At 43.7% G+C, this 25,244-nt stretch overlaps 1 protein-coding gene across 1 annotated transcript in view; it reads right to left on the bottom strand.

Annotated features, from left to right (window-relative positions):
* The window catches only part of LOC130121006 (calmodulin-regulated spectrin-associated protein 1-B-like), a 45,438-nt gene extending 20,450 nt beyond the window's left edge, over positions 1-24,988 (bottom strand). The window contains exons 1-6 of the mRNA XM_056289878.1: positions 24,612-24,988; positions 23,341-23,506; positions 13,602-13,864; positions 7,037-7,198; positions 4,673-4,753; positions 1,712-1,853 (exon numbers count right to left, since the gene is read on the bottom strand). Coding sequence (XP_056145853.1) covers positions 1,712-1,853; positions 4,673-4,753; positions 7,037-7,198; positions 13,602-13,864; positions 23,341-23,506 — 814 coding nt within the window. The 5' untranslated portion in view covers positions 24,612-24,988. The remainder of the gene's footprint in view (positions 1-1,711; positions 1,854-4,672; positions 4,754-7,036; positions 7,199-13,601; positions 13,865-23,340; positions 23,507-24,611) is intronic.
* Positions 24,989-25,244: the final 256 nt, after the last annotated feature.

Raw genomic sequence — 25,244 nt, 5'->3', positions numbered from 1 at the left:
TTCAGCACTTTCCCTACCGTTGAGTGTTTCTTTTAACAAAGTTTTATATATATATACACTACCGTTCAAAAGTTTGGGATCACCCAAACAATTTTGTGTTTTCCATGAAAAGTCACACTTATTCACCACCATATGTTGTGAAATGAATAGAAAATAGAGTCAAGACATTGACAAGGTTAGAAATAATGATTTGTATTTGAAATAAGATTTTTTTTACATCAAACTTTGCTTTCGTCAAAGAATCCTCCATTTGCAGCAATTACAGCATTGCAGACCTTTGGCATTCTAGCTGTTAATTTGTTGAGGTAATCTGGAGAAATTGCACCCCACGCTTCCAGAAGCAGCTCCCACAAGTTGGATTGGTTGGATGGGCACTTCTTGCGTACCATACGGTCAAGCTGCTCCCACAACAGCTCAATGGGGTTCAGATCTGGTGACTGCGCTGGCCACTCCATTACCGATAGAATACCAGCTGCCTGCTTCTGCTCTAAATAGTTCTTGCACAATTTGGAGGTGTGTTTAGGGTCATTGTCCTGTTGTAGGATGAAATTGGCTCCAATCAAGCGCTGTCCACTGGGTATGGCATGGCGTTGCAAAATGGAGTGATAGCCTTCCTTATTCAGAATCCCTTTTACCCTGTACAAATCTCCCACCTTACCAGCACCAAAGCAACCCCAGACCATCACATTACCTCCACCATGCTTAACAGATGGCGTCAGGCATTCTTCCAGCATCTTTTCATTTGTTCTGCGTCTCACAAACGTTCTTCTTTGTGATCCAAACACCTCAAACTTGGATTCATCCGTCCACAACACTTTTTTCCAGTCTTCCTCTGTCCAATGTCTGTGTTCTTTTGCCCATCTTAATCTTTTTCTTTTATTGGTCAGTCTCAGATATGGCTTTTTCTTTGCCACTCTGCCCTGAAGCCCAGAATCCCGCAGCCGCCTCTTCACTGTAGATGTTGACACTGGTGTTTTGCGGGTACTATTTAATTAAGATGCCAGTTGGGGACCTGTGAGGCGTCTGTTTCTCAAACTAGAGACTCTAATGTACTTATCTTCTTGCTCAGTTGTGCAACGCGGCCTCCCACTTCTTTTTCTACTCTGGTTAGAGCCTGTTTGTGCTGTCCTCTGAAGGGAGTAGTACACACCGGTGTAGGAAATCTTCAATTTCTTAGCAATTTCTCGCATGGAATAGCCTTCATTTCTAAGAACAAGAATAGACTGTCGAGTTTCAGATGAAAGTTCTCTTTTTCTGGCCATTTTGAGCGTTTAATTGACCCCACAAATGTGATGCTCCAGAAACTCAATCTGCTCAAAGGAAGGTCAGTTTTGTAGCTTCTGTAACGAGCTAAACTGTTTTCAGATGTGTGAACATGATTGCACAAGGGTTTTCTAATCATCAATTAGCCTTCTGAGCCAATGAGCAAACACATTGTACCATTAGAACACTGGAGTGATAGTTGCTTGAAATGGGCCTCTATACACCTATGTAGATATTGCACCAAAAACCAGACATTTGCAGCTAGAATAGTCATTTACCACATTAGCAATGTATAGAGTGTATTTCTTTAAAGTTAAGACTAGTTTAAAGTTATCTTCATTGAAAAGTACAGTGCTTTTCCTTCAAAAATATGGACATTTCAATGTGATCCCAAACTTTTGAACGGTAGTGTACGTATATACACACACACACACACACACATACATACCCTCTAGCTTCATGATGTCTGGGCAGTAGTAGTGAACCACGGTGAGTAGTGCAGCCCCATCACAAACATCCCTCATCAGGTCCTCCAGCAGGGGGAAGAAGGGCAGCTGGCGACCAGATGCATGCTCCCTGCGATACCGCACCTAACCACCAATGATAGAGAGGAAGGTTAGCCTGAGCAATGTCTAAAATCCCTCCTGCTAGGGTTCTGCCAGAAAGAGTGGCAAGTAAAAACATCTAAAAACATCCCAGATGTGGTGACTATTGTCACAAATACAGATCTGTTTTATTCACAGAGATAGAGGTCTGAGTTTGTCACAACACACCTCACCCATGGATGTTTCTGCTTGAGCAACAAATGTCTCACTCTCCTCACTTAAGCCCAAGGTTCTCCCCAGGCTTGCTGCAGGTGTGCCATTATTGATATTTGATTATTGACCATTTGAACTGATTAAATGCTAAATTTTGAGAGATAAAGCTGCCCTTTGACAAGACAGCTTGGCACCAGAGTCGGGCAGTTTAGGGAGAACCCTGAGGCCCTGGTTAACTAGGTGAAAATGGGAGTGTGAGGGTTATAGCAGTGACATGAAGAACATAAAATGGGCTGTCAGCCGCTCTCACAACAGCAAGAATGCTGTGTCACCGACCAGTGGAGCAGCCCAGTCAAACCAGGGAACTAGGACAACACTAACTGGGTGGAAGCACTGGGGAAAAAACACTGTCCCACTTCTGAGAACCGTGTGTGGGAGCTGATGCAGAAACTCACTCGCCTCCAGCCACATCAGGGACAATACAGATACATCCATACAGCTACTTCTATGACTGACACTATTTATACAGCTATTAGAGATGGACATTTACTTCTTCTTTTTTTTTTTTACAGATTACATAATTGAACAAACAAATTTATTAGGAAAAAAACTCGTTTGAGAGCGTATTTTCAATTGCCTGCAATGCAGCTGGAAAGGAAAGGCCTAAAATTTGGAGTGACATTAAACGGCCAATGACACTGTTGTTCTTCTTTTTTTTAATTTGCACTCCATGGCACAAAACAACCACTGGACAATGCAGAAAGAGTCCAACATAAGGAAATGAATTAGCTTGGCAATGACTAAGAGCGAGGTAGGGGAAAGTGTTAACCTTCCAAACCAGGCGGTCTCACATGTTGACTGGTGTGACTCCTACTCAACTCGCCAGATTATCAGGCTTGCCAGGATTAGAAAGGGTTAGCATTAGGAATGTTTTCATCAGGTACAGAAGTGGCTGAGAATGACGAACAGTCTGACAAAGTATTTCCTTTAAGTATTTAAAAGACCAATTAACCGTGCCCATTCCTAATGGCAACTAGCAGCTACGAACCAAGCTAATGACGAATAAAAAGTAAAGGCCCCACTAAATAAAAAGATAAATTATCATTTATTAAATAACCTAGAAATAGCAGGTGATGCTGACTAAGACCACTGAGGAACATTAATGTGAGAATAATGTGTCAGGGCTTCTGCTGAGAGTTATGAGTTAAACTAAAAGCCACATTTCTAAGTGGGTTGGCGGTCAAGCAACCTCTAACTAGGGGTTCTCCTCTCTAAATTGGCATTGGAGAGGAAGCAGCCTACCGCTTCAGAAAACTCCTCTGGCTGTAGCATGCAATGGGCCGGCTCGTGCATGACGTCAGGCTAATACATACACACAGAGCAGAGATATCATCAGGGGGAGACCGTGAGGCACAGAGGAGAGAGTGAGAGGAAGGGAAAGGAGAGGCCAAAGGAAGGGTGACACAGCATAAACTGTAGAAGGCAACAGAGAATGGAACTGCAAAAGCAGAGGAGGGGTGAGGGGAGGCATTGATTCATGGATTTATCTCACTGATATACCAACAAGCCCACGCACTCGCTGATAGCCCCCACGCACGCACGCACGCACGCACGCACGCACGCACGCACGCACGCACACGCACACACACACACACATCCTAACACTGTGTAAATCCAAATTTACCTGCATGTGCTTGAAATGGGGGACAGAGCACCTTACATTGAAAAAAAATATCTTTCACCTTATATTGAAATCACAACAACCTTACAGCACACATTTTTATTGCAAGGAAAGCACAAAAAAAAGCACAAAAAAAAAAAGCAGACAGCGTCCTCTCCCTTGCGAACACACTGGCCAAGCAGCATCGAATGGGCTTGAGTGAGCCATGGTGGCGTGTGTGCGTGCGCACATTGACACAGAACTATGCGTGCAAGGGGGAGGGGCAGGGAGTAGGGGGGGTCATAGGGACTAGCATCCAACTTACAGGGACAAGTTTCCAATACCATTTGGAGGGAGACTATCCAGATTGCAGGGATAAGAGAGGAGGGAAAGGGGAGGAAACAGAAAAGGAATGGGAGCAGAAAGGTCAATAGGTGACAGAGGACTGGATCTGCATCCAGGTTATACAGAAAGGCAGAGATAGAGAGAAACAGAAGGAGAGAAAGATCATAACAACATGAAAGAGACATTTGGGAGGAACATTCTTAATGTTAATTACTGATCCTGCTGATATCCTCTGGCCATGTTTCTCTTGACAAAGAGACATTGGTGGTATTCAATCACGTGCTTTGAATACAGAGGTTTTATTCCAACCAAATACTACACCAAATGATTCCATGGTTTAGTACTCCCCCGTCTGGCTGAAGGTGTGTTAAACAGTGAAATCAGCTGGTGTAGGGTTGGAATGAAAACCTGTATACACATAGCACTCCTATGCCACATGCTCGACTATCACTGGATTATATGTTGGTTATTAAATACCTCAACAAATGAAGGCTGAATGAAGGGGAAAGAAATGTTTTCAACGGAGTGGTTACTCCTAGAGATTATCTAAAACCACAAACACTGATTTGTCCACTTAAGAGTTTGGCCAATTTTGGCTCCGATTATCCACTTTCTTGATTCCTTACATTTGCCTCTCTAGCTTTACCTTCTGGTGGCTGGGGGACTCCAGCGGGTGCTGCTTGACTTTATACTCCCTCTCACTGATCTCCCTCATCTTCATATTCACCTGCGAAGGAAGACAGGAAATATTCTCTTTTCAAAATAGAAGTCACACACAGTCCAAATGTGTTGATACTGTGAGTATCACAGTATCAGAGACCCTCTATTTACAAGTTTTCTATTGTGAGTTAATTTATTTTGCACTCTGCACTGATCTACATTTTGCCTAAATCCATTTTCTCCCTAACTTACCCAATACTGAGGTAGCTGCTTAGATTTTCAGAGATCCTTCTTGATATTCATCGACCCTCAAAGTCTGATTTTTTTTTTTGTTCAATATTTTTGCTGATAAAAAAAATATATAGAACACACATGGATGGTTGAATCCATTTATCTAACCTGTTGCAACGTCATAATCTGGCACTTTTCAAAAATGAACCAGGTTTTGTTTTGTGTCTCTTTGGATGCGAAAACTCTCTGAGCAACTCAGTTCATCTGTTGTCCCACTTGACTTCACAAGAAGGCTCTGGTCATCTCCCGACTGGACTACGGCAACTCCCTCCTTGTTGGCGCCCCAGTGTCGGCCATCAGACGTCTGGAGCTTGTTCAGAAAGCTGCAGCTCTTCTGGTGCTCAACCGCCCTAAGTTCTCCCACGCAACTCCCCTTCTCATGTCCCTATACTGGCTCCCAGTAGCTGCTCACATCCAGTTTAAGACTCTGATGCTAGCCTACAGGGCAGTGAAAGGAACAGTTCCTTCCTATCTCCAGGCCATGGTCAAGCCCTACACCCCCGCCCGACCACTTCACTCTGCTGCCTCGGGACGCCTGGTTGCCCCGTCGCTCAGAGGCCCCTGCTGCCGATCGACCCGGTCGCGGCTCTTTTCTGTCCTGGTCTCACAGTGGTGGAATGAACTCCCCACTGATGTCAGGACAGCGGAGTCGCTGCCCATCTTTCGGCGCAGCTTGAAAACTCACCTCTTCAAGAACTACTACCCTGTTACTTGCTCTTAGCACTTATTGTATTCACTCATTAAAAAAGAAAATCTCTTTCTTGCCCTTTTACTTTAGCACTGGTTTTGCTCTTAGATGCTTGTTTAGAGAGAGGATGCACTTATGACTTCTGATGACTAGTATTTCTCCTGATTTCCTACGTTAAATGCACTTATTGTAAGTCGCTTTGGATAAAAGCATCGGCTAATGACTGTAATGTAATGTAACAAGAGCGACTCTCTGATGCAGACTAAAAAGGTTATCATGGATACCGTCATAACTTGTGTGTCCCAACACCCAGAACTATGTGACAAGTGATGAAACAGTACACAGAAAAACAAAATAAAAAATACAACATGGTATGACTGAAGGCACAGGCTTTGAGAAGGGATTTTCTTTTTATGCTAAGGTTTAGTGCTGGTTTGGCACCATGACTAAGCACTGGTTAGCCTTTGATTACAATTTGGCTGTTTATTACCAAAACATTTTATTTATTAACTTTTAAGACCTACTCTAGGTGTTTCCATATGTGTCTACGTAATGTGTCTCTACATAACACTTGCTGTGCAAGGTGAAAGGAATAAAATTTCACAACCAAAAATTGACCAAATTTTCTCTGAGAAAACACATCAGACTGTGTGCAAACGGCTTTAATCTTAATTTCAGAAATTTGTGTTGTGCCCCGTGAGTTTTTAATGTCAGCATCCCACTGGGCAAATTTAATTTGAACCTTGACAGCCCATAGGTATAAATCGTTGCACACAGCTATTTACCCATCTTCAACAACTATGCTGCATTTTACAACAAGGAAACAGTAAAAAGCAAAATTGGACTTTCCTTCCTCCAGGAATAAGTATGTGAGACATCACAGTGAATAATAGGCAAACTGCGTCAGGGCCTCTGCTGCCTCAGGCATGCAGTACATTGATAGAACAGTGTAATATGAGCCTGCATGTTACTGACTCTCCTGTGTGCGTGTGTATTCAAATCACTACACCCCTATTTCCCAGCCTTTCTCCAAGTATCAGTGACATACAGACATCAGGAAAACAAATGGGTCACAGCAGCCTGCTATATAAATGTGCAACAGATAATTCCTCTGACAATGTACTGAGTGCAAATGTAAGGCAACCAATATAATTTAAGTGTTAAGTCAGAAATTTATTATATCAGGATAAACCCCTTGAGATGTATCCTCTTGTTTTCAAGGGGGTCCCAAAGCGACCAAAGTAGTGCAAGATGTCGCTCAGAATATTTTCTTCGTGCTATCCATTACAACACAGTGCTGGTTTTCTATTCTGCCTGGTGGTTAATCACATTCAATAGCTGTGCCAAGCCTAAAAACCACATGTTTGCAACCTTGTTGATCCAGAAGACCATAGCGTCCTCGAGGTCGAAGGGCAGCTCCTTGGAGGCACTGAAAGTGGAGAAACGCTTGACCGAGGCCACCACCTTCTCGATGCTGATCATCTCTACTGTGTAGGCCATCATCAGGGCGTCGATCATGGGCATGTGAGCACTCTAGCCAGGGAAGGGGGGGGGGGGGGAGAGAGAATCTCAGCTAACTTTTAAAAAGTTAAAAATAATAAATAATCTGGCATATTTCAACTAGCCAGTGTTAAGCAAATAAACAACTGCAGGGCTACATAATCAAAACATTCAAGAGAAAAATGGAGAGAGGCTGACAAGCATTAGAGAAATTTAACATCCTGTTTTAATCGCTCATTCTTGTGCAATTCCTCATCGATGTGTCAAGTTTTCAACATTTAACAAGCAGTGTTCCTGTATCCAAAATCTACACAATAAAACTGGTGAGTAAAATGATATCATAACTGAAATGCACAACGGCAAAAACAATGAAAATTAGGTCCAGGAGAAGAAGAAGAAGATTAAGTCCAACAGTGACAAGATAAAAGCTACAAGTAAATGCAGAAGTAGCATACATCATGTGACCTACCAGTGATTGATAATTTACCTTCCTTCTCACCATTCAACACTTACTTTATTTTTCTAGCACACTGCCCTTAAATTACTTTCAAGTGCTAGGTGGACCAAACACTGTAAGCACTCACGTGCCATCAAGGGCCACCTATCCTTCAAGAATCCTAAAAGCTCTCTGCCCAGCAAGTACATCTTCATTCAGAAAGTACCTTGGATTACTGCCAGCTGTGGAGGGTCAACTTAACTCTAAAAGTCTAGTTAATAGGTAAAAGAGTAAAAGCTGTTAGGGACTTTTGGCCATTCCAGGCTCCTGTGCCCTATGCAATAAAAAGGTTCATTTGTTTCATTCACCCAGAATAACATAAGAGTAAATGCTACAGAGACAACAGCTTGAATCAAAGCAGCAACAGAGCCATCCTGAGGTTGCAAAACAACCCCGCTCTAAATAATCACCCGTGGCTTCATTCTAAATTTCAGCTCCTCATCTAGCAAACTGGCAGCCTGATCTCACACTGGCCTGGGACCACTCTTTGTAATCCTAATCCTATCAAGATGCACAGCAGGGGAGCCCTGCCAAAAGTGTCCTAATACCTGATGCCGACTGAGCAAAACATTTTTCCTCAATACCCTGGGAGAGAAATAAACACTAGTTAAATGTTCTTAAATCTTAGTTGGACACAGCTAAATCTGCCCACTCTACCAGACATTATAAACAGGTAAACAACCAAGATTTACTGGTTCTCTTCTAGATATGCCATGTGGTGGTTCAACTCCCACCCCCATCCAACTCTGGCAGTATTTGTGATGCTCCACACCATTTCAAAAATCTAGCTTGTTATTAAAGCAATGAAAGTGACTGCTGAATTTGGACATTAACCAGTCAATATGTATGGAGACAATAAATTAGTTTATGGCTGTGTCACCTTTAGCTATTTGAAGTGTGAGGGTGATAGAGTTCTGTTTGCCAATGCAAAAGACATGATGCATTTCCTACTGCTTAGGGTAAGGGCCAATGTAGAAACCCAATTTGGATATTAGAAGAGAGGTGGTAAGTGAGAGCAGGTAGGAATTAACCCATGGACTCCTCCCAGTAGAGATAAACAACGAGTCAAGTCAATTTTATTTGTATAGCCCAATATCACAAACAACAATAATCATTATATAGATTATATAGTACTTTTCTAGACATCTAAAGCACTTCACAGTGAAGGGGGAAAACTCACCTCAACCACCATCAATGTGTAGCATCACCTGGGTGATGCACAGCAGCCATTTTGCACCAGAACGCTCACCACACATCAGCTTGAGGTGGAGAGGGAGGAATCATTCAGCCAATTACATGGGGGGATGATTAAGTGGCCAGATGGAGACAGCCAGGTTTGGAATTTTGCCAGAATACCAGGGGACCCCCTACTCTTTGCAATAAGTGCAATGAGATCTTTAATGACCACAGTGAGTCAGTTAAACGTCTCATCCGAAGGACAACATCTCCTACAACACTGTCCCCGTCACTGCACGGGTTTTTTTTTTGGGGGGGGGGGTTAGGATCAGATGGAAGACTGCCCCTTATTGGCCCACAAATACCCCTTCCAGCAGCAACTCAGTTTTCCAAGGAGGTCTCCCATCCAAATACTAGCCAAGCCCATACCTACTTAACATCCATCATTCAGCAGAGCCAGGGTACATGTTGGTATGGCTGCCAGCACTTGATTCAAGTAGGTCAACGACACATTAACAAACATTAACAGTAAGTTCTGGCATACCCAGCACCACTTAGGTCCACACCCGCCTTCAATACTAGCCAGAACAATCCACACCTACACAGACCAGTCATTTCAACAACACTGAGGTTACCGCCAAGGACCTGACTCCAAACAGAGCCAAGAGCCATGCAAAATTTAATTGTGATCCAAAAATAACTTCCAATACTCAATTATATGCATAAGGCCAGTCAAGAGTAAAAAAAACATAATAGTGTGGGCCATATTTTGGGAGTGTGTATTTTTCAGTGGAAATTCAAATTCATAGCACACAGCCAGACACTGTGTTCTTCAACCTAGCATAATCCAATTACTGATGGCAAAAAAGGAAGAGATTAAGCTTGTTAACACAACTAAAGACAGCTATTCACAGCTTTCACAGTAATGTAGACCCACGTGACCCCAGTGACGGTGCAAAAGCTCCTCAAGTGCATTAAGATAGACAAGCTTAGACTGCAATGTAACAAACAAGTACAAATTCAGGACAGTGTTTCTTGACAATGACGTGCAGTTCCCTCCAAATATGAAGAGAGGATTGTGGAAAATGTGTGAAAATTCACAGCTAAGGCATGAAGTTTCACAGCTAAAAGATAAATTCCAACCATACAACTTTTACTTCCTCTTCAATCTGGAAAAACCAATCAGTTTCCACATACCAGGAATTATTTGGTGGATTGTTTACTGCACACTAAGGCATAACTCAAATATATGCACATAAAGAAATTAAATAAAATAATTGGATATATGTATATAAAATCATGGGAGGATAGATAGATAGATAGATAGATAGATAGATAGATAGATAGATAGATAGATAGATAGATAGATAGATAGATCAGTGTTTGAAAGTTCAAGTAATAGACGAGGTCAACAAAGTGTAAGTATGAAAGAGTTCAAACACGTAAAAGCAATAGTTACATAATTGGCAGTACTGAGCATGATGGAGTGGTGTGCCAGACAAACAAGAGTGCAAAGAAAGGCAGGCTGGATCCCATCTAACAAAATCACAACAGCCCCAATCAGCCAAGCTTAGAAACCCCACTGGGAGCAGGGGGTGCTGTTGCCCAAAGCTAGGTCCGCACGCATGCGCACCGCGTGTCTCTCTCTCTCTCTCTCTCTCTCTCTCTCTCTCTCTCTCTCTCTTCCTCTCTCTCTCTCTCTCTCTCTCTCTCTCTCTCTCTCTCTCTCTCTCTCTCTCTCTCTCTCTCTCTCTCCTCTCTCTCTCTCTCTCTCTCTCTCTCTCTCTCTCTCTCCTCTCTCTCTCTCTCTCTCTCTCTCTCTCTCTCTCTCTCTCTCTCTCTCTCTCTCTCTCTCTCTCTCTCTCTCTCTCTCTCTCTCTCTCTCTCTCTCTCTCTCTCACACACACACACACACACACACACACACACACACACACACACACACACAAAGTAGACCCAACGGGGGATAATAAGTATACTGCTGTTTTATACTCCCCCTACCCCAGGGTCAGACAGGAGGTGCAGAACTGTCTGCAAGTACTGAATTTCTCACACAGGGACACAGACACATGTTTAAGTTGCCATGGAAAAACCTCGCCGAGTCAACAAATGGGTAAGGAAGGGAGTGGCGTGTGTTTTCCTTTTCTTTTTCTTTTTTCAAGGAGTGGGGCCTCTCGCTGCCCCCCCACCCCAGATCCAACAGTTTATGACAGATAAACACGCGTCAGCCCAGGATATCAAACCTCTTTCTCCACGCTTTGTGTCTGGTTGCTTCTCACTGGAGTCTGCCTAGGGATTATTTCTGCCAGGCACCCGGCAGCAGGAACCAGGCACACATCTCTAAACCAGTAAGGCTGGCAGAGGAGAGGTCGCCTTGACACCATCCCCGGTTGCCATGCCAACAAAGAGGAACGGAGACGGCTGGAGCGAGTGAGCTCATGTTCATTCTGTACTGTAAGGGCTCTCAGTGAAATGGGGAGACATTAGATCTTGTTGGCACGTGTGTGTGTGTGTGTGTGTGCGTTTCAACAGCTGTGACAGCAGTGTTGATTCAGATGGTGACCCAGAGGGCAGTGGGTCGGAGTCAGGATGTTTCAGACCATTTAAAGCCAATGTGTAAAAACATGCTCCACAACCACATTTGTATTCCAGGAAGGTATACCTACAGTAGTAGGGCAACTTCACTTTCCTGTCCAAATAGTTTGGCCATATAGAAAGGAAGTCAACCTCTGTTAAAATGTTCCACTTTCCCCTGCTGCCATGGGGCAGAGCCACAGATCAGAGTGCCAATGGGGAGGCAGGAGGACTGAGCTGGATAAGAGCCAGTCAGATGGGGCATATGATGACATCAGATGTGAAGAGGAGGGGATGTTCCATGTGTTAGATCAATCACCCCCCCAAAGCACTTTCCCCATTGACAGCACAGGGCCAAAAATCTAGACCAGATAAAGGGAAGGCAAAATATTATCGATTCCCAGAATTATTAGCAACAAAGTAATCCTATTTACACCACTCACCCTTTACAAACTGGGCCCATTAAACTGGGATGGGCCTCCTTTTATATGGATCAATCTGATATTCTATCGTCACCATTTAGATGGAAGATTATCTTTCCTTCAAAAAAAAAAGGGACCCGTGTACTACAGCCATATTTGGGATTGCTTGCGTGTGAAGTAAAATGTAAAAAAAAAAAAACTGGCGCTGAACTAAGGGAATGTTGTGTTGTACAATTTCAAATGTTACCATGACGTCTAGTTTCAACAAATCCCTTGCTTCACTGTAAGCCAAAAAAATGACTGTTAAGAATGAGGATGGGCTTTAGCAGTAGGGCAAAAATAGACTAAGAGAAAGGGTTTTTCTCTGACTTCTATGAAACAAAGTGTCGTCTATCTGAAGTCAGAAATGGAGCTTGGGAACAATTGCAAACTTATTCAAAAGTTGTTCTTTAATAAGTGAAAGCACCAGGGGAGGGGAGATCAAGGCAGACCAATACCACCTAATGCCATAGGCACAATAACAAAGACACCAGCGACCACATTTAAAACCCTTGCTGGCAAGGCACAAACAGGGGCAGCATGTGTAACAGTCCAATTCCAACCTCCTAATTTGAATAAGACAAGAAACATGCTCCCAAAATGTGTTAAACCCATTTAAAATCAAACAACAGCAAACGGACCTTATTCTTCCTGACACACACCGTATGACATGAAAGAGCATTTCTTTCCGTAAACAGGGTGCCTCTCCTCGGGAGCTTTAAGGTTATAACAGACAGGTCTATAACATGACAGCCATCTCGGTGTCCCTGCGGCTCAGATGCAATAGCCAGATAAAGTGGAACAATGGATACTTTCACTGGTATTACTGTGCTAAGATAGGCCATCAGGAGCAGGAAGCGGTAGGGATTGAAGAGAGATTACGTAAATTCTCTGTAAGGTCGGGTTAGCTGCCAGACCGCTCTTCTTCTCAGCCTTTGATAGGCTATCTATAGAAAATTCTGGAGTGAGACAGACTGTCCACAGTAAAAATCTAACAGAACCAAGGGCTACCTGTCTTGAGTGTTAAATATCAAACCAGATCCACTACCATCTACTCTGATGAATCAAAGTGATGATTAATCATGAATGATGGTATATCACTGTTTCCATTGATACTGTAGAATATTAGCATATCAAAGATACTGGAATATCTCATTTGACTTTAGTTGAAAATAGTGTGGATGCTGAGATAAGTTGCAAAACAATTGCAACAAAAAATGTTTATTCAAATTATTGCGTCTGATTAATAATCATGAATCAGTGTCGTTAGTTGTTGTATTTCATTATTTACATGTTAAAGTTCATATATTAAGGGCCATTTGATGAAAATGTGTTTAATAAGTTAAGATTTAGAAACGTTTTATTTACAAGGTAGTTCATGCCTTTGTAATACTAATTACAGTACAATTCTACGTTTGTATATATATAAAAAAAAACAACACAAGACTTAGATTTAACCAGAAATGTAAAGCGCTTTGAGTGCCTGTTGCAGCTAGAAAGGCGCTGTATAAAATGCAACTTGACTGACTTGACTAACATGAAGCAACATCAAACATTTAATCTGCTACAACCATTCAATATCATCGTTTATTATCAAATACTGCAAATTAACAGCCAATATTTGTTCCAGCCAACAACTGAATTAGCTTAATTCACTCCCCAATAGTTCAAACACTCTACCCACATATCCCACCTCCACTTCTTCATCTGTCCCATCACCCCGACTCACCATTTTGATGGGCACGCAAGACAGGTCACCCTCTGTGACGGGCGTGTCATCGCTCTCCACCACGTAGATGCCCTTACGGGACAGGGCCTGGATGACCGACATGTGGGACTGCAGCGAGGCCGCCTGCTCCGTCTTGAGGATGAGGGCACAGACGCGGCAGTAGAGCTCACAGGATAGCAGGAGGCGAATGACGGGTGGCTTGATGTGCTCCTGCTCATACTGATCAGTGTAGAAGGGGTCCCGTAGGTCCTCTGGGATGTGGTCTGGGAACAGGGGAGGGGGAGAAAGCGCTAGGGGTTAAACTTATTTGCATTGCTCTTTGCTGTGATATGTGGGTGATGCAATGATTTCAACTTTCACTGACACAGAGCATGAGCACACTCGCCTTTTACAAGCAAAACCCTGCCTCTTATTTACATAGCTGCACACATTCACACCTGGGAGTCGTGCTTGACTACTGCGCTTTACTACCAACTGCCAATGTCTCCCCCCTTTTTTTTTACATGAAAGTAGAACAGCGGTCGGGAACCTATGGCTCGCGAGCCATATATGGCTCTTCCGGTGACGGCATATGGCTCCCAGACAATTTTGAGTTGAAAAATTTTTTTTTTCTCAAAAAAATCAGTTTGGAACTGATTTTAAAATACTTGTGATATTTCTTAATAATACTGTGTCATTTTAAAGTAAACAGAAATTAGTTTTGAAGATAAATTTCACGGGTCACGGGTCACCCGTGGGTCGGGTCGGGAACCAATGGCTCGCGAGCATGTCCGGGTCATTGTAAAGGTGAAGAAATCAATTTTATCAGATAGCCAACTAGTTTATCCGCTTCAACCCTTGTAACGGAAAAGATGGCGAAAAGAAAAAAAGACGATGATTACCGTGCGTTCCAGGCTGCGTGGACAGAGGAATTTGCATTTGTGGAGAGAGCAGGATCTGCGGTATGTCTAATATGCAATGATAAAATTGCATCGATGAAACGGTCAAATATAAAGCGGCACTTCGATACGCACCATGCTTCATTTGCATCGAAATATCCAGCGGGGGACAGCAGGAAAAGGGCATGCGAGGAGCTACAGCGGAGAGTGCAGACGAGTCAGCAGCAACTACATGTGTGGACCAAGCAAGGTGACGGGAATTCCGCTAGCTTTGCAGGGGCTTTGGCAATAGTAAGGAATGGAAAGTCATTCACAGATGGCGAGTATGCCAAAACATTCATGCTTGATGTGGCCAATGAACTGTTTGATGACTTCCCAAATAAAGACAAGATAATCAAACGAATAAAAGACATGCCCCTGTCAGCAAGAACTGTGCACGATCGTAGCATCATGATGGCAAATCAAGTCGAGGAAACACAAATTAAGGACATAAACGCCGGGACATACTTTTCTCTCGCGTTAGATGAGTCAACAGACGTTAGCCATCTATCTCAGTGCAGTATCATTGCCAGGTATGCTGCAGGTGACACACTGCGTGAGGAAAGCTTGGCTGTTTTGCCAATGAAAGGGACAACAAGAGGAGAGGATTTATTCATGTCTTTCATGGAGTTTGCTAAAGAAAAAAAACTACCGATGGATAAACTTATTTCTGTCTGTACTGATGGTGCACCCTGTATGTTGGGGAAGAACAAAGGATTTGTAGCGCTTCTCCGTGAACATGAAAAGAGAGCCATCCTAAGTTTTCATTGCATCCTGCACCAGGAGGCGCTTTGCGCTCAGACGTGTGGCCAGGAGCTTGGCGAGGTGATGTCTCTGGTCATTCGAGTGGTCAACTTTATTGTTGCCCGAGCTTTAAATGATCGCCAGTTTAAAGCTCTGTTAGAAGAAGTTGGGAATCATTATCCCGGTCTGCTTTTACACAGCAACGTGCGTTGGTTGTCAAGGGGGAAGGTGCTCAGCCGTTTTGCAGCTTGCCTGAGTGAAATCCGGACTTTTCTTGAAATGAAAGGCGTCAAGCATCCTGAGCTAGACAACACTGACTGGCTCCTGCAGTTTCACTATCTCGTGGACATAACTGGCCATCTGAACCAGCTCAATGTGAAAATGCAAGGTATTGGAAATACAATCTCATCCCTTCAACAAGCAGTGTTTGCATTTGAAAGCAAGCTGGAAGTCTTTCTCAGGGACATTGAAACAGGTCGTCTTCTGCACTTTGAAAGACTGCAACAATTTAGAGATGCATGCTTAGCAAGTGACTCCACTCAACATCTGGATCTCCAGCAGCTAGCTGGCTTTACGTTCAATCTCCTGCAGTCATTCAAAGCACGTTTTGGAGAATTTCGTGCGCGCACTGGTCTTTTCAAGTTCATCACTCATCCACATGAGTGTGCAGTGGACAAAATCGACCTGACATGCATCCCCGGGGTCTCTATCGGAGACTTTGAGCTGGAAGTTGCTGACCTGAAGGCATCAGACATGTGGATGAGTAAGTTCAAGTCACTTAATGGAGAGTTGGAAAGTCTTGCGCGACAGCGAGCAGAGCTGGCGAGGGAACACAAGTGGACAGAAATTAAAAATCTTCAACCTGAAGACCAGCTGATTCTTAAAACTTGGAACGAGCTTCCTGTGACATACCACACAATGCAGCGTGTGAGTATTGCCGTATTGACCATGTTTGGCTCTACAGATGCATGTGAACAGTCTTTCTCGCATATGAGGAACATTAAGACCAACCTACGCTCACGTTTAACTGATGGAAGCCTCAACGCCTGCATGAAGCTCAACCTCACCACGTATGAACCAGACTACAAGGCCATCAGCAAAACCATGCAGCACCAGAAGTCGCATTAAAAGTAAGACATATTTAATTTATTATACGTTAAAAATACTATATGGCTCTCAATGAAATATATTTAGAAATATTTGGCTTTTATGGCTCTCCCAGTCAAAAAGGTTCCCGACCCCTGAAGTAGAAGCAGAGAGGATGCAAGGCAAGTGTGGTTGCTTGGGAAAAGTGCTGGGCAAGGCTTCCTGATTGCCAGAGAAGATCCTGAGTCGAGAAATTTTCAATTTCAACACACGAAAGTAGCCACTTCTTTTGTAATCTAAACAATAAGATGGGATTTCATGCTCCATAGGCAGCCAACAGAAGGTTTATGAAAACAGCAACAAAACCCAATATGGAGAAAATACCAGCAGGAACTGTATGGTTGTTATTTGTATCAAAACCTCAAACCAATCAAGTGTTGGTCTGGGAAAACACTGGTTGAGTCGTGGTATATTCTTTGAATGACTCACAGTTGGACGACATTTGTTTTCTGATAGTACACCAAAAGTGTACGCCTTTGTTGTGTTTTATCAGTGGAAAATGCAGATGAAGCTAGAAAAAAATGAAAGGAATAATAAAAAAAAAACTGAACTGAACTGGAGCAGTTATGAGTTTATGTTTTCATCCTCCCCCAACCACAATTCCACAGCCAGTTTAAGAGATTTTAACCAGCAACCTTCTTCTGCCCCACTTCATCAGTTCATAGAAACGTGTAGGTCAAAGGGAAACATGAGATGTGATATGCGACAGTTTTGCGGAGTCGAGGCTACCTTCAATCGAACGGCAACCTCCACCACAACTCTAGAATAACATATCTGAACGGTTGTCCACCATTCCACAGATATGTCAAAAAGAGATGTTGACATATCAGCTTTCACTGTGACCATAACACACAGTGAATCATAAATTCCTTTAGCTCACAGGTATTCAAACTTCTGCGTTGTCAACAGCCCGGAGCTGTCACATCAACGTGTAAAAATATTTGTTCGACTTGGATTTCCGCTTACTGGGAGTAAACACCGCTGTATGAGGCAAGCAGCCACATCTCACCGTCTCAAAGAGAAACTGGGAAGAAAAGAGACGGAAAGGGGGAGATAGAGTGAGCTTGCCGAGCGGAGCTCTCAGTGCAACCAAGGCATCTCAGGTGACAAAGCCCAGCGGGGCTGCCAGCTATAGTTTAACAGTAGTGGAGCCACAAAGGGGAAAAGAAAACAGTGACCACTAAAGGAGTTTCTATTGTTTTGCATGTGAAGTCACTCTTGAAACCACAAGCCACAGCCATATAAGGGCGCAGGTCGGTGCGGGCCGAAACAGGCGAGTTAAGGCATGTACACCTTTTTTCCCCTCCGTACTGTTGAGAAAAAGTTAAGAAACAGAGGCTTAAAAAGAAAAAGAAACCTGCAGAAACTTTTACTACACAAGGTGGTGCAGTGTTTGGGAGGGGACAACACTGTTTAAGTCATGATGCATCCCTTTTGTACTTGTGGAAGTGGGTTTCAGCCACATAGCCTTAGCTGGGCGTGCACGTTTGTGAGTGAGTGAGTGTGTGTGTGTGTGTGTGTGTGTGTGTGTGTGTGTGTGTGTGTGTGTGTGTGTGTGTGTGTGTGTGTGTGTGTGTGTGTGTGTGTGTGTGTGTATGGACCAATGGGATAAAGGGAACGACTCATCAGCACTCTGTCTTCTGCACAAACAGGAAGACGGGGCTCTCCTTCATGTGGTGCCTGACAACACCCTGCAGTAGATGGATACCAATCGACCAAGCACAGATTGAATTGCAAAAATGCATGGAGGCAACGGCACAGGCCTTGACGAATACCTGAAAAAGACACATTTATGGCCACAAACGAATAGGAGAAGCAATCTACAGAGAAGGAAATCAATTCAGAACAATGTCATCCCTGTAATAAAAGATAATGAACAGAATGCAAAAATGGCATATACTGCGTGATGTGATTATTATTCCAAGTAATAAGCATTATTCTAACACCGACTTCAACCATGAGCTCACTAATAAGCTTGTCATTGTGTAACGGCATTAAGTCTAGCAGGCATAACACCACCTGTCAGTGTGCATCATTCCTAGAGAGCTGTGCGAGAGTATATAAACACGTTCAAAAACTGAGAGTGAGTTTGTGTGTGTATGAAAACAAAAGGCGTCTGGCCCGGGTGGGTCTTCACGTTTGACTTCCTCTCTGAGACACTGATGCCATGTGGCAGCTGTACCCTCCAGCCCAGCCCACCCCACCATCAACCCACTTCTGCTGCCACTGTGAGCCAGGCTGAAATATTTACAAACCAGGAAGGTGGGATGGAGCTGGGAGATAGGGGTCCAACAACAACACTCCCTTGTGCTCCATTTGCCAGGGAGGGTGGCAATGGACTTAGCCAATCATTCAGTGACCATCCACATAGGCTCAGCATGAGCAGGGTAGGGTAGGGTAGGACAGGGCAGGGCCAACAATCTGCCTGAACACATGAATGATGTACATGCCCAGGTCTGTTCATCTCTCTGTTTCTTTGGTACTCAGGCTAGGAGCAGCTGTGCCACGTCAGGGTGGATGGAGTCTGTGCATACACGCATGCGGACACACAGGCAAATCTGTTGTTGTTTAGACGATGCCGCTTGTGTGTCAATCATCCATCAAAACAAGTACACATCTGCGCAGCAGTACCATTGTACTAGACACCATATGAGCCATGGGGTGAAAAGCAGCCTAATATATTCATTTCCCAAGGGAGAGAAGTAATTGCTGCTGCACCTGAGAGCAGACCCCCCCCCCGACCGCATAACTATAACTACCAAAGCTTTGGGACTACAGTACTGAGTTTAAATATGTTCAAACAGTGTCGCCGTTCATCTGCAGGGCAAAATTTCTGTTTGTGCGCTGCACAGTTGTATCGCCTTTCTCTCCGCCATTGTTCACAGGGGATCTCTTCGACGACAGAGACCAAAGCATACAGTCATCATTGGAATTTGCCAATTAAATTTCTTCAACCTTGAGCCTGAGCATTAATGCAGAGACTGTAGGAGCCGAAAAGATAAACTGTCACAGCAGTAGGGGGATTTCAAAACCAAACAACAAAGGAAAAAAGGACAGCAGCCTTCTATCTATGCTTTGCTATTAAATTATGCGATTAAATTAGCGAGCACATATGATCATGTGTTGACTATGCAAAACGGAGGGCCGTCCAAAATACCTTTTTTGGGCTTTGAATCTTTGGTACAAATCATCAGGGTATATACGCTTTGAAGGGGGCAGAACATGAACTGACACGACATATGGTGGCACGGTGGCACAGTGGTTAGTGCTGTCGCCTCACCGCAAGAAGGTCCTGGGTTCGAACCCCGAGGTTGTCCAACCTTGGGGGTCATCCCAGGTCGTCCTCTGTGCGGAGCTTGCATGTTCTTCCCGTGTCTGCGGTGGGTTTTCTCCGGGTGCTCCAGTTTCCCCCACCATCAAAAAGACATGCATGTTAGGGTTAATACTCCTGTCTGTGCCCTTGACCGAGGCATGGCAAGACGAACTGGAGTTGGTCCCTGAGCACTGCACGGCAGATGTCCACTGCTCCTAGTTGCAGAGCTAGGATGGGTTAAATGCAGAGCATAATTTCCCTACAGGGATCATTAAAGTATATCAAAATAAAAATTTTTTAAAATCAAATATACTTTCCCTCAAACTTACTCTTATTATCTATTCATTGATTGATTTATTAGACACTGCAGTGCTGAACAGTCCTTTCAGACTGGTTAATTTAGGTAGTCTGCATTCTGCTATTTCTAAATAGCAAACTACTGGTAAAAATCAGACTCAGAATGCTTGAATTAGAAGTCTGAAACCTCTGTTTCACATTCCATCTTATCACGCTGCAGAAAAAAAGTCTGGTCAGTTTTGTTGCTTTAGGCTAATAATCTAATTAACCTCACAACACATTGTGTAATGTTCAATTCAACATTAATTAACGCTTTGTCTTGCAGTGAGGACAGAACCAGAACACCTGGATGCAACACACCTGCAACACAACACAATAGCCGTTGTCAGTGTCTTCTGTATTTACTGGGATATACTGTATAGAAAAGCTGAAGTGTATTAGCTAGAGTTAGATAGGGTTCTGATTCCAGCCAGGCAATAGCGCTCTGTCCTTTCATCTAACAGTTTAATGTTCAATAACATAGCCGGCGTGTGTAATGTTCCCGTCCTGTGTGTTTGTAGTTTTTAGGAGATTTTCAAATCTCATCGTCTAGTTGTGGTACGCCAGTTTCCTTTTGCATATCTGACACAGTTTTTTAGGGGTCATCTTTGCAAATGATGAAATCACTCCAGACGTTTGACTTTTTTGGACATATGGCTAACCAAGCTGTAAGTCTGTCAAAATGGTTTTGTCAGACTGCCTCACAGGTAGATGAGAGGTGTGGGGTAGACAGGTTTTCCATAAGTTCAAAACAGCCTTGTCTGAGAAAAACCTAATGATGTTGACGCATAGTGAATAATATTTGAATATTTCCTGAGTCTTTTTAGGGGGTTAATAGGGAAGACAAAGATAAAGAAGACGAAGAAGAAGCAGAAGCAGCAGCAGAGGAAGAAGCAGCAGCAACAGCAGCAGCAGAGGAAGCAGAAGCATTCGATTATGGCTTCAATTAACTTGGCAAAAAAAGCTTTGAAGCATTCATCATCATCATCATCAGGTCGAGTATCCTCGGATGGCTCTGACCCCCTCACGCCACCCATCTCTAGTCTGCATAGCAGCTGGAAGATCCTCGTATGGACATTCTGTGTCGCCGACAAGTTGATTGATGTCATTTCTTACAGGCCTTCACACACACGTGTCTTTCCACGTTTGGGTGACCTAAGCAGAGTGTCGCTTGCAAGTTCTTCCTTGTTCCTCCAGCAATGACCAGTAAATCGAACCCTTCGTTCTCAGATAGTGTTTGAGATGGCAGGTACATTGCCATAGAGACAGTTCTTTGTAGGGTGATTCTTCCAGGATACATTTAGTGCAGCACGCAGCATTCTGGTGAAAGCCCCATCAAGTTTGGATTCAAGCAGTTTAGTGAGGGTCAAAGAAGATGCTCCATAAGTGAGAACCGACTCAACTGTTGCTCGAAAAAAATTCCTGCTTCAAGTTGAAGCATTCAAGTCAGCCCTAACAAAAAGGCTCAATTTGAGTAGCATTATAAAATCAGTAGAATGACTGACCTCAGACATTTCTAAGGTTGACAGAAGGGGAAGTTAGAAGAGCCTTCAATACAATCAAGTTCATTTACGTGGCCCTAAATCCCAGTTAAAGTATCTTAAAGTAAAATGGAAGATGTGGCCAAAACTCTATACTGAGGTAAGAGACAGACATGCAAAGGCATTAGGAGTTAAGACTTTGCACTAGGATGCCAAAGCTTGCGATAAAACAGCTCAATAGCTTATACAGGTTGGAGGTCCTTGTGGCAAAACAATGGCACCATGATGGAGGTGATGCTATTCCCACACCTGTGCCACCCAATGATGATGAAACAGTTGCACATCAATCCCAGTGCTGTCCCTTGTCATGATTCTGTGTTTAGTAGTGGAAAATGTATCAGCTCCAGTGCTCTTGGGATAAAAACTGGGTCAACAGTTTCACACATGATATATTCCCACTTCTGCTCCTGAAAATATATCTGGATCCTTGACAAAAGGCTGGACCGCATGGCCTTCCAAAACAACCAGGCCCATGTTAAGCAAGTGGTTAGCTTACGCAAGGCTGCATAGCCAATAACAAATTGGCTGAGACTGGGTCAGAATCTGATTTTTTTTTCTTGTCAATGGGCAGCAGTTAGTTTTAGTTAGTTAGTTAGTTTTTAAATCTCAAAAAGCGTTGTCAACGTTTGTTGTTATTATACCAGCTTCTTGGGCAAGATTTTTATAACTACAACTATTTATGATAACTGGTTACCTGTTAAAGTGGCTTGCAGAGTAAATAAACGTATTAGCTAGTTAAAATGTGGCAGGATTTGGGTGGAGTTTAAAGTCTTAACAGTCCAAGTTTGAATAAGTAAATAAATGAAGATAACACCTCTTTCTGATTCTCTAGGGCTGTTTGAATCATCATGTAACTGAGGTGCTGGTGTACTACTATGGGGTTGGTTGTGTTACCACCCCACCAAAACCACATAACCAAGAGTGTGAAATCTCAAATAATAAGGTTAGTATAGTGTGGTTGTTTGATAGTCACAGTGAAGCAGATCATTGGGCTTGTAAAAGTGGTCAGTTGGGGAGGTTGTTTAGCATAAGACACCATATTACCACTAACCACAATGTTAGCAACACCACCGTTTATAAAACGCAGTACTATTGCAGGCCTAGGCAAGACATGACAGGAGAATCTAGCCTGCAGGTTCTGCTACTAATTCTGATTCAATCTTGATACGGAGTGCAAATGACTCGCCCTGAAGCTAAGTATTTTCCGAGTGCTTAGTACCTGCAACAAATATAGCCTAATCCCCATCTAGTCAGCCACTCGGCCTGCCATGGGCCACACTCACAGTGCTAGTTAAGGCCACCACATAAGAAGATAGGGATCCAATGAGTCAGAAAGAAAGACTTCAACTGCCAAGTATCACGGGGGAATTAGTATAGGCTCAAGCACATACAAAGAAAATGTTCTGTCTCCTTGGCTCTTGCTGTCAGCTCTTCACCTTCGGCAAAGCTGTGTGCATTTTGCTAACTGTCAGTAAGTTGACAAGTGGAGCACATGCATTATTTTGTCAGTGCCATCATAATTAACAATGAAGTTATATATGTTGCCAATCCTCAGGTACTAACCTGCCTGTCTACGATGTCTGAATTGCTGCAAATATAAAAGTCGCATTAACTAGATTCCCCACTGTTTAACAATGGTTAATGTATCAGTGAGCCTCTAACACCATTGTCCTTGTTTGAACCAGTGCATGTCTGCCATAGGAAGGCTTGCTGCATGTGTAAACCTGTTTGTATGAACTTACCAATGCCGTAGGCTTTAGCAAAAAGCCACCGGAGGTTGGCATCTATTTTTGCTCTTGCAGAATCGTACATCTCCAAAGGTACAACTTCCATTGTGCCTTCTGCAACCCCAGACAAATCCATTTTTCTCCTTGTGCTGTCCCCATCCGTGCATAAATCGACATCCATCTAAAAAAAGGAAGACATTTGATGAATTCAAAAGAGATGTGCAAGTTGCTGCTGTCCAAGTATACCAAGCGTGTATTCGGCAGTTGGTAGAGAGTAACTTCTGTATGAAGTTATATTAATTGCCTAACCTTAATGTGTTGATTACAGATGCAAATAAATCATTTGTTAATGGGGCATTCAGCCAATAAAAGATCGAATTCTCCTTAAAATAGTTCACCAAGTGTCTGGGGCTCTTATGATGTGATGCAAAATTGTTGCTCAAAGAGAAATGCCTATCTGATCACTGATAGCAAAGGGAAAATGCTGTTTCGTGTGGAATTCTAACGAAGAGCCCTCGAGTGTTAAATTTGGTTGAGATCTGCACCATTTTAAACAAGATACATTTGCAAGGCTGGGTTGCGCTGCAATCCAAACATAAAGCCGATACACATCTCACTGTGCAATTTAAGTGCTGCTGATCACCGTGTTTGCTCGCACCCTTAAAATTGTACCTTGTTCGGTTTGTTGGTCTGATTTCATTTCCATTTCAAACCAAGTCTTAGTCATGACACCCCTCCCCCGCCCCAAAAGCCAAGTGGCCAAATTACATAGCAAGCTACCTGCCCAACACAAAAGTTCGCAAAAAAATATCAACACCAGGATATATGGGGGAATACAGAAGTGATTTAACCACTATTTACCCCCTAGCCGTATATCATTAGATACGACCATTAGTAAATACGAAAATGACCTGTGGCTCTGCAATACAATGCAATCAGTCTGCCTTGCAGTGACTACTGTGGCTAATGTTAGAGGGGCCTGCCTGCCTACACCTCTGTTCGCTTGATAACCTCAGCCAGCGGTTAGCTTATGATAGTAACACGTGAAGCTAGTCAAAGCTGAATGAAGGTAAATGGTTCAATGTTGAGACCGCGTTGACTAGGAGCCGGACACGACCGTTAGCCGAGCGGCGGTGCATGCATGACCGCGTCTAACGTTAGCTAGCTCGCCAGTCCAGTCTGCACCGCAACGTCTGACAGGACCACAAGACATCCGCGGGCCCTCCTGTGCTCGACCGTTACACTTTGCGCTATCGCCGGCTAGTTGGCTAGCCATTTCACGTTACCTTGAAAGGCGTGCCGTCTTTCCTATTCACCCTTCGGCTGAGTCGGGGAACGCTATTAGCCAGGGGGCTTTCCTTGCTTTACAACGGCCCGCCGCACGAAAAACGCATCGTAGCCAGCCGACGCCAGCAGGGAGGCGAACGTGAGCGGTCTCCTCCCAGCGGCTCGAACACAATCTGCGGCCTGTATGACAACCGCTCCGCGGGAGACTTCTCACAAAAGCAGGCGCCGAAAAGGAAATTGTCAGGCTCCAGACGTAAAGACACAAGATTGCCCGGAAAAAAAAAAAGATCTCCTCTTGAATCCTATCTTTCTATGCGGCGCGTCACGTTAGGCGGGTTTAATGGCATTTCGGGGAGGCGTACGCCGCCGCCTTGTGTGTTTCTCCCTCTGCCCGTGGCGGTGTAACGATCAGCGGAGTCTACGGCGAAACTGGCGACTGCGCCTGCGCGAGTCCCGTCGGCTCCGCTGATGGGAGGGAGACAGTGCATAGGACCGCTAAATCGGCCGCACTTTGCATATTTTAGGAGGATGTGAAATTCATTCAGCGCCCGACAGAAAATAACATATTCTCTTACAGGCCATAAAACTCGTGCTGATAGTTAAAAATGTTCTGGTGGTTGACTGGAAAAGGC

Source organism: Lampris incognitus, chromosome 1 (genome assembly GCF_029633865.1).
Source record: "Lampris incognitus isolate fLamInc1 chromosome 1, fLamInc1.hap2, whole genome shotgun sequence".
NCBI classification, from domain to species: Eukaryota; Metazoa; Chordata; class Actinopteri; order Lampriformes; family Lampridae; genus Lampris; species Lampris incognitus.
Note: the sequence above shows the minus strand (reverse complement) of the source record. Positions and strands in the feature narration are given on the sequence as shown.